We start from the raw sequence: 15,175 nt of genomic DNA on the forward strand, positions 1-15,175 counted from the left end.
GGAATACTACTCAGCCATTAAAAGAACGTATTGTATCATTTGCAATCAAACGGTCCCAACTCGAGACCACTATGCTCAGAGAAATAAGTCAATCCTCAAAGGACAAATAGCATATACTCCTTCTGATATAAGGCAAACTTAATGCAAAACACAAGATTAATAATCCTTTCAATACTGTTTTTCTTACATCTGAGAGGGTTTGACATTTGTTTCTATTTTCATTCATTCAAAAAATTTTGTTATTATTAATTTCCTCACTGACTCAGGTCACACAGTAGCACTGTTTGCTTCAAGAAGGCTTCTGATTTTCAATTTAATTTCTTCAGCAACACATTAGTCATACAGTAACATGTTATTAAACTTCATGCTGTTGTAAATTTCCTACTTTTCTTCCTGCTGCTGATCCTGTTTTATGGCTTTTCATATCAGGGGATGTATGGTAACTGTCTTTTAGAGACCACCACATTCAGATGTGAAGATATAATGCAGTCTGCATCTGTAGTTTCAAATCAAAGATGGACTCCCAATGAAACTGATAAATACCTTTACAATAGGATGATAGACTCTCTACCATTGTCCATATCTACAATGTTAGCATACATTTAAATAGCAAAATGATGGACTTATGACTGGTTACGCAGGATTACTACTGTAACGATATTGGAGAAATCAGGGGAAGTGGTGGAGGCTTGCGGAAGGAAAGAGAGAAATACCAGAGCCCATGGAACTGTATAATAAAATAATAATAATATATAAGAAAACACTTTCCAACAACTTATAATAGAGTAATAGCGATCTGTTTATTTATTCATTCACTTAATGAATATTGATGAGGTTAAACTAGAAGCCAAAAAATATTGCAGGCTTTTTGGATACATCCTGTACTCATGCGAGTTTTATTTCATTGGAAAGGTCATGGAATGAAAAGAGAATAAATGAATTAATTTTAGGTAATAAACTATATAAAGAAATTAAAATACAGGGACCAGTGTTGGGTGACAGCAGTTTACACCACCACCTGTGATACCAGCATCTCATATGGATGTTAGCTCAAGTTGCAATCCAGCTCCCTGCTAACGGCCTGCAAAAAGCAGCAAAGGACAGCCTAAGTGTTTCAGCCCTTGACGCTCACATACATGGGAGACCTGGATGGCTTCAGACTGGACCAGAAATGGCCGTTGCTTCCACCTGGAGAGGAAACCAGTGATTGGAAGATCTGTAGCTTTCTGTCTCTCCTATCTCCCTGTAACTCTGACAATAAAAGAAATAAATCCTTTTTAGAAACCTAAATATGATAATGCCATAACTGCTATTGGGAGGGGATGGATAATGTTGAGTATATAGTCACAAAGGCTAAGTTTACAAAACAGGCTGATAAAATGAAAATAACAATTGCCATCTCCTTCATCTTCAATATATTTCATTAAAAGAAAATAGGATCGAACTAGATAAGCTAAATACTTCTTTCTGATTTTAGTATGTGTGCTACCGAAGCTGAGTATTAGATACTTCTGTGTATTTGCATAACAGTCCTCAAAAATAGTCAGTAAACTTCATGTAAGACAGAGTCAGACATGTTCTTCTTATGAATTTGATCAAAATTCTTAAATTCTTCATGTTAGATGAAGAATTTCTGCATTAAGTCTCTAAGTATAATATCTGTATTATATATGTATAATTTTGTCAATCTTAATTTTACAGAAATTTTTAGTTTTGTAGAAAATTTACCAGAATAAGGCAAAGTGACTATATCTACTTTACTCAGATTCCCCAACTATTAACATGGCACTAATTCTGCACTGATTCCATTTTCCTTCTTAGGAACCACTGCATTATTATTCTTCCCTTCATGCTGGTATTCCAGTGTGTATTTCACGAAGCCAGGGTTAGTCTGCATGATAACCACTAAGCCCATCAAAAAATCAACGTTGCTACAGCATCACCATTCAAATTAATAGAACCAACTTCCAGTCTGCTAATCATCCCATCCTCTCACTACTCCAGGATCCAAATGATAGACTGAGTTACACTTAGCAGTAACGTCTCTTTCCCAAGTTCCTTTGGTGTCAAGCAGTCTCTAAGTCTTCCCTGTTTATTTTTAATTAAAAAACTTTTTTCTTGGAAGTCAGATTTACAGAGAGAGGAAAGGCAAAGAGGAAGAACTTCTGTCTCATGCTTCACCCCCTAAGTGACCTCAATGGCCGGAGCTGAGCTGATCCGAAGCCAGGAACCCAGAGCCTCTACAGGGTCTACCACATGGTGCAGAGTCCCAAGGCTTTGGGCCATCCTCGACTGCTTTTCCAGGCTATATGCAGGGAGCTGGATGGGATGTAGGGTCGCTGGGATTAGAACAGGTGCCCATATGGGATACCAGAGCGTGCAAGGTGAGGTCTTAAGCCACTAGGCTATCATACTGGTCCCAGTCTTCCCTATTTCTTCAGTTTTAAAACAGTACAGGATGCTCACTTGTGTAGGGTAGCATTCAATCTGGGTCTGTCTGATCAAGGAATTAATTTTTGGCCAGAATATCACAGCAATCATGATGCTATGCTCTTTTGAGTATATTCCATCAGAAGGTACAAATACTGAATGGCACAACATTGACAAACCCTTTAGCCTAGCTAACGGTGCAGGCTGTCGAACAGAATAGTGTAACCACAAATAAGGAATGAGAACTTCTGGGCAGCAACAGATGAGAACTCTAAACTTTCAAATGCCCAAGAATTATCGAGGCAAGTGGAAGCAGTTTCATTCCTTCTCAGCATTTCTTTGCATAAATGACTTATTAACGTCACTTGGAATAGTCAAAGCAAAGGGAAGACAATTATCTACAACACCTATTCCATCAACTTTCCTTGTCTTCAGGCTCATGACTAAGATTTCAGCATCAGCCAGATATACAAGTGAAGAAGGGTACTTAAAATGAGTATTGAAATATTTTGAGAATTCCAATAGAAAAAAGTAGGAGCAGCAGAATTCCAAGAATCCTGGACCAAGGAGGATGAAGGAAAAGCAGAGCTAACTTTATTAATTGGACATATTCATTTGGAATTTCTAGTTTTCTGTTGACTACTCAGATGTAGATCTTCAAAGCTAGGGAATAATTAAAGCTTGGACTTAACAGTAGCCTACAATCAATGAGCTTAGCTAGCATATGGTAAAGTGTCTATTGGTCCAGTAAGATGAGATTGCTAAGAGTGGATCTACAAGTATCGCAGGCAATCGGTTTAGTAGTCCTCTAGGCATACTCTGAAGTACACCCAGAATATATTCCTGACACCATGGCACTAAAAGATAGCATCCTGGTAAAACACAGGGTCAGGTGTTTTCTAATTGGGCAGGTGATAATGGAACATGCCTCAAGAAAGTATACTTCTTCATTTTATGAAAATGAATGATATTCCGCACTACCTAATCTACCACCTGCTTTACTACTTACAGTTTGTTTCAAATCCCAATCCTCTCCTCAAAAATAAAATTTAAGTCACACACAGTTGCTTTTAATTAATGGATTTGTCTGCCTAATGACATGTCTTCACTGGACAATCTGGACACCTGAGATGTATAAACTTCTGTATTATGCTTCCTTTGTTTAGCTGTCTTTATACTAAGAGGTACAGAAGAAGGAAGTTAGGGAAAGGTAAAAAGAAATGTTCCACAATATAATCCCTTATTATCATCTTACATCGTTAGGAAAATTCACAATTAAATTTCTAACAGCTCTCTCAATACTCTCACTACCAGCTTCTTTCCAACGTCTAATCAAAGGAATAATCAACAAATTTAGCACTATCATTGTTCAAAATGGCAAACTTGGGGGTAAGGTGCAGAACTTTTCAAAACCTAAGAAAAGGAGTATCAGTTTTCAAATATGCTATCAGGTAGACAAGTGTATATCTAGAGTCACTTATTGAAGGATCTAAGCAACAAATCAGCTTCAAATATGGCTCTACTCTGGGGAATTGTGCACAACTGCTTTCAAGCAAAAAAAGTAAGTAATGGTTGATCTTAAAAGCATAAGCATAAAAACCCTCTATACCCACTAAATAATTAAAAATGAACAATTTAAATCATACCCTCAAGGAAAATGATTTACATTGTCTCCAAGAAAATGTTATTTTACTATCAAAATAGCAAATCTAATTATTCCTAGGGTTGGCACCATTCAGAGCAGACCAAGCCTGCACCTGAAGTGCCAGCATCACATACAGACACAGGCTCCGGGCCTGGCTGCGGCACTTCTGATTTAGCTCCCTGCTCATGGGCTGGGAAAGTGGCAGAGGCTAGTGCACAGCCTGGGGTTCCTGCACTGGGGGGAAGCCCAGAAGAAGAAACTGAATACTGGCTTCAGATTGGCACAACTCTGGCAACTGCAGCCATCTGAGTGAACCAGTAGATGGAAGATCTCTATTTTTTTTGTCTTTCTTTTCTGTGTAACTCTGCCTTTCCAATAAAAATTAATGAATCTTATCACAGTACTTTCAGAAACAAATAACAAAAACATTAAAATTGTTAGGAAGCATACCAGAAAAATATGCACACAAATAAATGGATTAAATTTTTATGTAGTATATGGCATGCCACGGCTCAATGATTAAATCCTTGCTGGTTCATATCTGGGCTCATCCATTTCTCATTAGGCTTCCTGTTTACAGCCTGAGAAAGCAGTACAGGATGACCCGCAGCCTTGGGACCATGCAACATGTGGGAGATCCAGAGGAGGCTCCTGGCTTTGGGTCAGTAGGAAGTTGGATAGGAAGTGCAGCAGCCAGAACATGAACTGACACCCATATAGGATCCCTTTGCATGCAAGGGAAGGATTTAGCCACTAGACTATTGTGCTAGGCCCTACTTGACATGCATAAAAAAGTGATAAATTTTCATTTCTTGATTTCCAGGACACCAGATTTTATTGATCTTTTTCCAACCATTCATGCACTCATCCACTCTGCTGGTTCTTCCTCATCTCCCAACTTCTAAATGCTGGAGTACCCAAGAATCAATCCCATGGTCTCCTTTCTTTTTGTAGGAATTTTATACAGTCTCACATCTTTAAACAGCAACTGAGTGATAAACACTTAAGGATTTCAGTGCCAGTCCTGAAACCCAGGCTGGTCCAGCCATCAGCCCACTTGACATCTCCAGCTGGTTGCTGAATAAGCATCTCAAACTTATTTCTCCTGTGTTTCCCCTTCCTAGATAGTAAATATGTTCTCCCAAGTGTGTCAGTCAAAAACCTTATTATGATCCTTGAGTCTTGCTCTTTCTCCCTCATCCCACATCTAGTCTATCAACAAATACCAGTTATCTTTCTTACAAGACTCTTAGTGAAGCAAGAAGATTCTGATCCTATCTAATTCAGGCCATTTTTAAACCTTAAATTCTCTTAAGGCACAAGTCTACTTGTCATGTTCCTACTAAAATCCTGTAATTTCTTAGAATGATTTTACTCACAACAGGTAATTAAAAGTCATATAAACACAACTTACAAGTTTTTACATGATTTGACCCTAATTACTTTTATTATCCATCTCTATTCTTCCCCCTTTAAATTTTCTTCACCCACACTGGCTCCTTCTTTTTAATAATTTATTTATTTTAACAGACCCATTCTTTCGTCTTCTAATTCAATAGTATAAATATCTGACACTTTTCTGAGTCTTTACGAAGAAGTAAATTTTATAGGATGTATCACTATCCAATGTATTCTATATTATATTTATATCTTTATTGCTTTTCATCATCTTAAAACAAAGTTCCAGAAGGACAGAGAAGTATTGTTCATTTATTTGTTGGAATATTCCCAGTACATACAATCATGTTTTGGATACAGTATTTACTAAAAGGAAAAACTGCTAAGGGAATGCAAGTACCACAATGAATACATCTGGGCCCCTTGTAAGACTGAGAATAATAACATTTATTCAGTATCCCGAAAAACAGAAATCTTGCTATCTCTGATAATTTCTCCTATCCTAACATTTCCCACATCCAGCAGTCCTGATTTCAGAGTAGACCTCCTGAATTCACTCATTCCTCTCCATGTTTTATTCTTCACTATCACTTCCTGAGGTCCAATCCTCACAGTTGGATTCCTATCTCTAGCCTCCTATTCTCAATCCATTCTTCACATAGTCAAGTTTTAAGAGTGATCCTTCAGCAACACGAATATAATCAGGTTAGTTTCCTTCACTGGACTTAGGGTACAATGTAAATTCTTTATGACATTGGCTCTATTTTCTTTTCCAGACTCATTTCTTCATTTTTTTTTCTTTTGTTTTAAAGAAAGATTTATTCACAATACCAGATTTCAACACATACTATAGTGCAATTATAATCAAGATAGTGTGGTTCCGTCAGAAAAAGAGAGATGTAGACCAACGGAACTAAACAGAAATGGCAGAAATTGACAGAAAAGCTAAAATCAATCCTCAGAGAAAGGATTGTCTCTTGAACAAATGGTACTGGGAAAACAGAATTTAAACCCCTACCTTACACAACTTACATTAGATCAAGGATCTAAATTTACAAAAACCTGATACCAATCAAACTACTAGAGGAAAACATTATGAAAACTATGCAAGACACTGTTATAATGAAAAGTTTCCTGAAAAAGATAATGGAAGTATGGACAAAAAAAGCAAAAACTGACAAATTGGATTATATTAAGCTAAGAAGCTCTGCACAAGCTTCTCAACAAATGAAGAGGCAACCAACAGAATGGAAGAAAATATCTGCAAACTATGCAACTAATAAAGGGTTAGTACCCAGGTTCTATAAAGTCTTTAGAAAACTCAACAACAGCAAAACAAGCAATCCAGTTAAGAAATGGGCAGAGAAAATGAGCAGGTATTTTTCAATGATTGAAATAGTAAGTACTGGTGAGGAGGAGACAAAAGGTACTCTAATACTCTGCTACGGGGATGTTAACCAGTGCAATCATTATGGAAGAGATATGAAATTCCTTAGAAATCTGAAAATAGATCGAACATATGACCCAGCCATCCCACTCCTCAGAATTTGTATAAAGGACATGAAATCAGCATGTGAGAATTATATGTACCTTCACATTTATGGCAGGTAAATTCACAATTACTAAGATTGGAAGTCAACCCAGATATCTATCAGTTGAATGGATAAAGAAAATGTGGTATATATGCACTACGGACTACTACTCAGCCACAGAAAAGAATGAAATCTTGTCCTTTGCAACAAAATGGTTGCAACTGGAAATCATTATGTATAAGCCAGTTGCCCAAAGACAAATACATATTTTCTCTAACATGTGAAAATTAACACAGAATACAAAAAAGAAAAGGATAGGAAAGAGGCCAACATCTTGTGATCTGATTGTTGGTTTTAGCCCTTTGCTATATTCCTATGGAATTGTGGCCTTTCTACATTATACTAGTTGAATATTACAGTAATTGCTGAAGTAAGCCTGTGATTATGGACTGGACTGAAACTATGTCTTTATGAAAATCGAAGAAAGAAAAGAAAGGCAGGAAAGAGGGGAACTAAAGGTTGGGGAAGAGTATGGCTATTCTCTCTATGCATTTTAGCTATGAAATAAATGAAATCTGTTTATATACAAACAAAAGAACAGTACACAAATTGTGTAGATTAGTAAGATTTATTTCACTTGAAAGGCATCCAACCTCATTTCTATCCACTTGTTTTTTTCCATTTATATTTCCAACACAGTAAACAGTTTTCACTTACGAAATGTGCTAGCTTCCTTTTTCCCTTTAGATCTTAAGCAAATTTAATTACTTCTGCCTGGAGACTCTTCCCTAGCTATTTTATTCTTATTTCTTAAGTCAGCTTAGAAGTAATTTTGTTAAAGTTCTTTTAAGTATGAGAGCTACATTTTCTAAGTCATAAGTGTGTTCCTGTTAGCTTCCCTATTACATATTGTAATGTTTTATCTGTCAGTCTTGACTGCTGTCATTTAGGACTGGAATGTTTATTGCTTCTATGTCCCCAATATTTCATACATAGCAAAAAAATTAATTTTATTCAATTAACAAAAAAGTTTGATTCTTACCTTTCTCTTCTGGTTTTTTCCAATTTGTCTTTTAAAATCATAATTTCTTTATTGAGAGCAAGTTGCTGGCCTTCTGAATCATGCAGTTCTTTCTTCAGATTTTTTATTTCATTTGCATGTAGCCCTTCTCTTTTTGTTAATTCTTCTTCATAAAAGATACTTTTCTTTTCCAAATCAGTCTTTAGTTTTGTTATCTCTTGCTGATGCTCTATACTGCATATTCCTGGTGAATAACTAATTTGCTTTTGCTAGGGAAATAATAACAAAAGATGAGTTCATTTATCATAAAATTTCAAATAACTTTTCTATAATATATTTTTGACACCGTTCATATAGTTGATGTCATTTTTTAATTTCATCATATAAAAATACTCTTTCTGGGGCCAAATACTATGACATAGCAGGTAAAAGCCACCACCTGTGGTGCTCGCATTTCATATGAGCACTGGCTCATGTTCTGGCTGCTCTACTTCCAATCCAGTTCCCTGCTAAAACCCTGGGAAAAGCAGGAAGACATAGCCGAAGTACTGGGCCATTGCCACCCACACTGGAGATCTGGAAGAAGTTCCTAGCTCCTGGCTTTATCCTGGCTCAGCAATGGCCATTGTGGCTACCTGGCGAATGAATCAGCATATGGAAGATCTCTCTCTCTCTCATCTAACACTTCAAAAATAAATTAAATATTCCTTTTGCAGAGTAGCATTTGCCACAGTAATTAAGAAGATACGTGGGAGGTCCACATTCCATAGGGAAGAACATGGGTTGAAGTCCCAGTTCTGGTACTGATTATAGTTCCCTGCTAATGTGCTTCCTGGCAGACACCAGCTGATAGCCCAAACAACTGCTCAATGTCTCAACTAAATGAGAGACATGAGCTGAGTTCCTGGCTTCTGGCTTCAGCCTGGCCCAACCCAGGCTGCTGTAAACATCTGATGACTGGATTAGAGGAAGGGGTTTGTGTGTTTGTGCATCTTTCAAATATAACAAAACAAATGTTTAAAATAAAAAAATACTTATCATATATCAGATCCAGACTGTGTATTACTTAGCTTGGTACAACTACAAAACTCTGCTTCAATTAAGAATACCCAGAGCTAGTGAGAATCTTAGTGTTTTAAACATTTTGTTGGCAATGATGCCTAAATCAACATCTATAGTCCTGGCTACTAACCTATACTATGTTTTTTTTTTTAAATCACCTCAAAACATTTTCAGTTTCCTATTATGTTTAGTTTGAGTGGCCATTGGGATAGTATCAGCATAAATATGAAGTTTGAAGGAAAAATTTCCCCTGAAATCAAACTTAACAAAAATCAACAGCATATTGAACCAATTCTGAATAAGAACAAGCTATCACAAAATAGGTTAACTGCAGTTACTGAATATAATTTAATATTAAGAAATACGTGCATGATTTTAATAAACTAAAATCTAAAATGCAAATGATAATGTGAATAGTCATACCCGATCCAAAAATATTTGGCAAAAATTTAAAAATAATTCTATATTTTATCCATTGAAACAATAAAACCATAAAAGTGCTCAGAAAATTGTGTAACTTAAAAAAAAAACCATTTCAAGTTATCAAACGAAGTATTACTCATGGTGTAACAGCAGAAGTACACGCAGTAATAATACCAAGTAAAAATGTTCTTTCATTATCACTCTGGTATAACATCAATTTTAGTTATTCTGTTCAACCAAAATTTGAAACAGTTAAAATAAATAATAAAATAATTATTTAAAGAAATAATTATCATCTCCAACTGTTTACCCAGAAAATATTTAAATCTACTTAGATATATTAGAATAGGATTATGTTAAACAGTATATAAGGAAAACATAAATGATAGTTCAAAGATTAAAATGAGCTTTAACAGAATTTCATTGTTAATGAAAAAAAAATTAATAATACAGCACACAGATAAGGTATAATATCAAGACATTTCTCCAATGTATATGAAGAAATAAAAAGCCTTTATAAAAGATGTAAAGCAAACACAAACAATATAGAAAACTACCAAGTACTTGGAAAGTTAGGAAAGATTGGATGTACATGTGTTCAAATCCTGAGAAAACTGAAGATAATCTCTTCAAATATTAAAACATGCTATAAATCTTGCATAAAGTTTCACTGTAATAAACCTCCTCTCCAAACAATTCATTCAATAAATGTCATCTTCATTCAATGGAAAATAGGATTAACTAATTGAAATTGAATCATCAACTATCAATAAAACAACCAAATGTTAGTTGTATCACACCATTTGACAAAACACATTCCAAATAATTTCAAGAGTTAACTATTTTTGAAACCAAGTAAAATAGAAGTATATTTAAATACTTATCAAAACTTTGGAAACAGGACAAATCAAGTTTTGAAGCAACAGAAGAAACACTGAGGAGAAGATAAGCAAATACTCTACATTCTTATTCTACAATGCTAAAAATAATTAAAATCAAATTATGGGGCCAGTGTTGTGGCATAGCAAGTTAAGCAGCTGTTTGTGACAGCAACATTCCACATGGGCACCAGTGCCTAGAATAATAGCAGAAGGTGGTCCAGTGTTTGGGCTCCTGCCTTCCACACAGGTGTCCCACAGAAAAATCTTGGCATCACAGTTGGAAGATCTCTGTTTCTTCCTCTGCAACTGTGCTTTCAGATAAACAAATACATCTTTAAAACAGAAGACTAAAATTAAAGGGCAATTAATAAATTGTAAAATAGTGTGCTAAAAATATAAATAGAACTCTGCAGAGTAAAAAATGTATGTGAATTGATAAGAACACTGCTGGGACCAAAATTAAATAAAGACTACATTTACAAAATGAAAATGTAATTAATAAATAACACATTAGTTTAAAAAAGCTAGAATTAAAGTAAAAAATTTTGGACTTTTCATATTTGCAAATGTTTCTGTAATTATCAGATACTTTAAAATGATTTGGTGATTTCACTTCTAGTTATCCATTATAAGAAAAGAATACAGAGGCCCAGCTCAATAGCAGAATGGCTAACGTCCTCGCCTTGCACAAGCCAGCACCTCTTATGGGCACCAGTTCTAATCCTGGCAGCCCCACTTCCCATCCAGCTCTCTGCTTGTGGCCTGGGAAAACAGTTGAGGATGGCCTAAAGCCTTAGGAACCCTGCACCTGTGTGGGAGACCAGGAGGAAGCTCCTGGCTCCTGGTTTCAGATCGGCTCAGCTCTAGCTGTTGTAGCCACTTTGGGAGTGAACCAGCAGACAGAAGATCTTCCTCTCTGTCTCTCCTTTTCTCTATATGTCTGATTTTTATTATTAGAAAATAAAAATAAATAAATCATTAACAAAAAATGTTAATGATGATCTGAGGCTTCAATGCAGTATAATCTTTTTGTTGCTAGATGAATTTGCCTTGATATTCCTAGCTGTTTACTTTTAAGGGTGGTACGTATGGAAAGTTGGAATGGCTATGCCAATTTCTAAAATAAGACAAAACAATGAAGTTTGCAACATTGATTCTTTTCCATGAAAGACTTCTCTGTGGCATGTGATACTGTCTGGTTGTACTTTATATTCTCAAAACTTTTCAAAATTGAAATCAGTTCTCTCAAACTCTGTCACTGCTTTATTAACTGAGTATATATAACATGCCATCTTTTTCGTTGTTGCTTACACAGTAGATTGTAACTTAAGAAACTGCTTTCTTTGCTCATCCATAGAAGCAACTGATCATCTAGAAAAGTTTGATCCTGTTATTACAGCAACTAAGTCAAGAGTTCATGTCGTATCTGTAATTTCGGTTGTCTTGACATTTCCACATAGTTACTTCTCAACTGAAATCTTTAACCTCTTAAAGTCAAGGGTTGGAATTAATTTCTTCCAAATTTTTGTTAGTGTACATAACTGACCTCTTCCAATGAATCCACAAATGTTATTATATAACGCATATATAATACTCATATATTATATAACATGCTATATATTATTTAGTATATGACATATTATATACTATATATAATATAGTATATATAGTATGTATATATTATTTATATATAAGATTTATTTTTATTGGAAAGGCAGATATACAGAAAGGAGAAAGAAAGATTCTCTACCCGCTGGCCCACTCCGCAAAAGGTTGAAATGGCTGGAACTGAGCCAATTTAAACCCAGGGGCTTCTTTTGGATCTCCCACACTGGCGCAGGGTCCCAGGGCTTTGGGCCATCTCACCACTGCTTTCCCAGGCCATAAGCAGGGAGTTGGATGGGAAGTGGAGCAGCAAAGACATGAACCGCTGCCCATTTGGTATCCTGGAGCTTGCAAGGCAGAGGATGAGCCAACGGAGCCTTTACGCTGATTCCCACAAATGTTCTCAATGGTATCTCAAATGATGAGTCTTTTCCAAAAGGTTTTCAATGGACTTTTCCCAGATCCTAAAGGTTTTTCTTAAAAAGTAAGAACTTGAACTGGAAATCACCCCTACATTTACAGGTTGCAGAATGGGTGCCATGAAGAAGCAGAAAACATTAACTACATTAACTCTGTTGTATACAACAACAGCACTTTTGAGTTCCCCTGTCTTGTCAGTGAAAAGTAATATTTCAAAGCAATTTTTTTCTAAGTGTTTGGTCTCAACTGTGAGCTTATTCAGTAAGCCACGCTATAAACAGATATGCCGTCATGCAAGCTTTGCTGCTCTCTATATAGGGCATGGTCAGAGTAGACAGATAAATCTACATTTCTAAAATAGCAAATGAGTTATAGTTTCAAAATAACCAGTTGAATTATCTTTAATAATAAAGTTAAGATTGTTCTTTAATCTCTGAGGCTTGGCACTGATTTCTCCTCCTTACTAACAAAGTCCTAGTCGACATCTATTCCTATGTAAAGATGTCAAGTCTCGTATCACAGTGTCAGCCTCAGCCCCAGCATCTCTTCTTCAGAGACAGCTCCCCGTTAACGTACCTATGAAAGCGGCAGATGTCCCAAGTAGTTGGACCACTACCACTTTTGTACCTCTGGGTTCCTGCTTTAGCCTGACCCAGCTCCAACTACTTTAGCCATTTGCAAAGATCTCTTACTCTTCATCTTTGTCTCTCCATTCTCTTTGCTCCTCTCTGTCATTCTGGTTTTCATATAAAGTAAATTTATGATTTTTTTTTTAAGAAAGTCTGTTGTTCAGGGCAGCCACCTTCATCAGCAGTTTTAAGTAAATCATCCAGATAACCTTTCACAGCTTTTACATCAGCAGCTGTTGTTTCACTTGCCATTTGTTATGGAAATGGATTCTTTCCTTAGAACTCATGAACCAACATCTGCTAACTTCAAACTTTTTTCTGCAGCTTCCTCACATCTCTCTCAGAGAATTAGGCCCTCAGACTGGGGTTTAAGCTCTGTGTTAACAGCATGGTTTGATTGGTTTCATTTTCATCCAGACCACTAAAGCTTTCTCCAGGTTAACAATAGGTTGTTTCACTTTTTTATTTAAATGATTATTGTATTCATTCGTGTGGCAAATTTCCCTCAATAACTTTTCTTTTGCATTCACAACATGGCTGTTCAGTGCAACAGGTCAGGCTCTCAGTCTATTTCAGCTTTCAATTAGACTTCCTTACTAAGTTTAATGATTTCTACCTTTTGATTTAAAGTGAGAGATGTGTTCCTTTCACTTAAACACTCAGAGCCTGTAACAGTTATTAACAGGCCAAATTTTAATATTATTGCATTTTGGGAAACAGGAAGAATCACAAGAGAGAAGGGAGCAGCCCATCAGTGAAGCAATCAGAACACCTACCACATTTACTGATCAATACAGCTAACAAGTACAGTAAGAGTAAAGCCCACTACCACAGATTACCATGACAGATACTTTGAGAAAGTTTCAAGCATTCTATCAGGCCAAAGAAGATTAAGCTTAATAAAAGTAAAGTAAAAAGGTACCTTTAGTCCCTCCAATTCATTTTCCAGTTGCTTAGAATAGTGCTCACTCTGTTCACGTAGTTTCCTATCTTTAGATGCTTCTGCAGCCAAAGCTTCTGTATGAACTTCCAACTTAAAAAAAAAAAAAAAGATCTCACCGTTAAAATATTTTTCAAACAAAACATTTTTCCCCCATGGGAATTTACCTTTCAATAGAAGATAACACAAATGTTGAAATTCATACTATGGAATATTGTCAAACTGCAGAAATAACATTTAAAAAAATAAACAATGACACATTATCTACTCTCAAAAGCAGCTTTAATCACTACCCCCATGGACACTACAAAATTTGCCTGACTACTAACCTCTTTTTTGGCTCTTTCTGTTCTGCGCAGTTCTTGCCTTAAGCTTTCAACTTTTTGCACCACCAGGTCCACCTCTTCTTCCTTATCTCGGACATGGCGAGCAAGTTTCTGTTTTTGGGTGTGCAATTCTGTTAGTCGCTCATTGATCTCCATGAATTCCTGCATGGCCAGTTTCCTCTGACAGTGTGCATCTTTCAGCTCTTTGGACTGGTTTTTTAATCGCTCACTAGCCTGGACTAGTTCCTACAGTTTTATAAAAAGAATATAAGTTACCAATTCTGCAAACTAGAAACCAAATGTGGCCATCAAAATAGCTATTTTCAAATAAAGAAGAGCCAAAATAATTTCACCTCAGGACAAAAAGGAGATAAACTACTAATGGATATTAAGGACACATCTCATTTGTACTCTAATTACATCGCTAATACAGTTAACTGCAAGGGAGCAGCTGATTTAACCTCCCAGTACCTTCATTTCCACAAATAATTATAGAGTATACACATACAGAATACAACGGTCAATATTTTATGAAATTCAATGACTACATTAGAATTTTTAAAAATAAGAATTGCTCTTTATGTGCAGACTAACCATTAGATCAGAAGCAAGGATAACAAAAAATTAAACTGCCACTCCTCGATTAAAGTAAAAAACTTAGCAAAGACTAAAGCAGACTAAAGCCAGTTTAAAAAACCTGCCTTTCATCAAAAAGAAATGAATATCTTTTTAAAGAGATAGAAATAAATGAAAACAGTTTTCCACACATTAAAAGCAAACAAATAAGAATGTACAACCAAGCACACGTGCAAAAAAAAAAACCAAAAACCACTTAAAAATAAACATAAATATCAAGGGTAGCT

General features: G+C 35.8%; 1 protein-coding gene across 11 annotated transcripts in view; it reads right to left on the reverse strand.

Annotated features, from left to right (window-relative positions):
* CDC42BPA (CDC42 binding protein kinase alpha) overlaps positions 1 to 15,175 on the reverse strand; it is a 237,525-nt gene that overhangs the window by 75,576 nt on the left and 146,774 nt on the right. For 9 of the 11 annotated variants that reach the window (XM_040967881.1, XM_040967882.1, XM_040967879.1 and 6 more), the window contains exons 13-15: positions 14,316 to 14,558; positions 13,969 to 14,079; positions 8,048 to 8,295 (exon numbers count right to left, since the gene is read on the reverse strand). In XM_040967881.1, coding sequence (XP_040823815.1) covers positions 8,048 to 8,295; positions 13,969 to 14,079; positions 14,316 to 14,558 — 602 coding nt within the window. The remainder of the gene's footprint in view (positions 1 to 8,047; positions 8,296 to 13,968; positions 14,080 to 14,315; positions 14,559 to 15,175) is intronic. The other 2 variants (XM_040967883.1, XM_040967880.1) reach the window with 1 other exon arrangement.

This window comes from Ochotona curzoniae, unplaced genomic scaffold, assembly GCF_017591425.1.
Source record: "Ochotona curzoniae isolate NIBS_2020 unplaced genomic scaffold, NIBS_Ocur_1.0 scaffold_4683, whole genome shotgun sequence".
Classification (NCBI taxonomy): Eukaryota; Metazoa; Chordata; class Mammalia; order Lagomorpha; family Ochotonidae; genus Ochotona; species Ochotona curzoniae.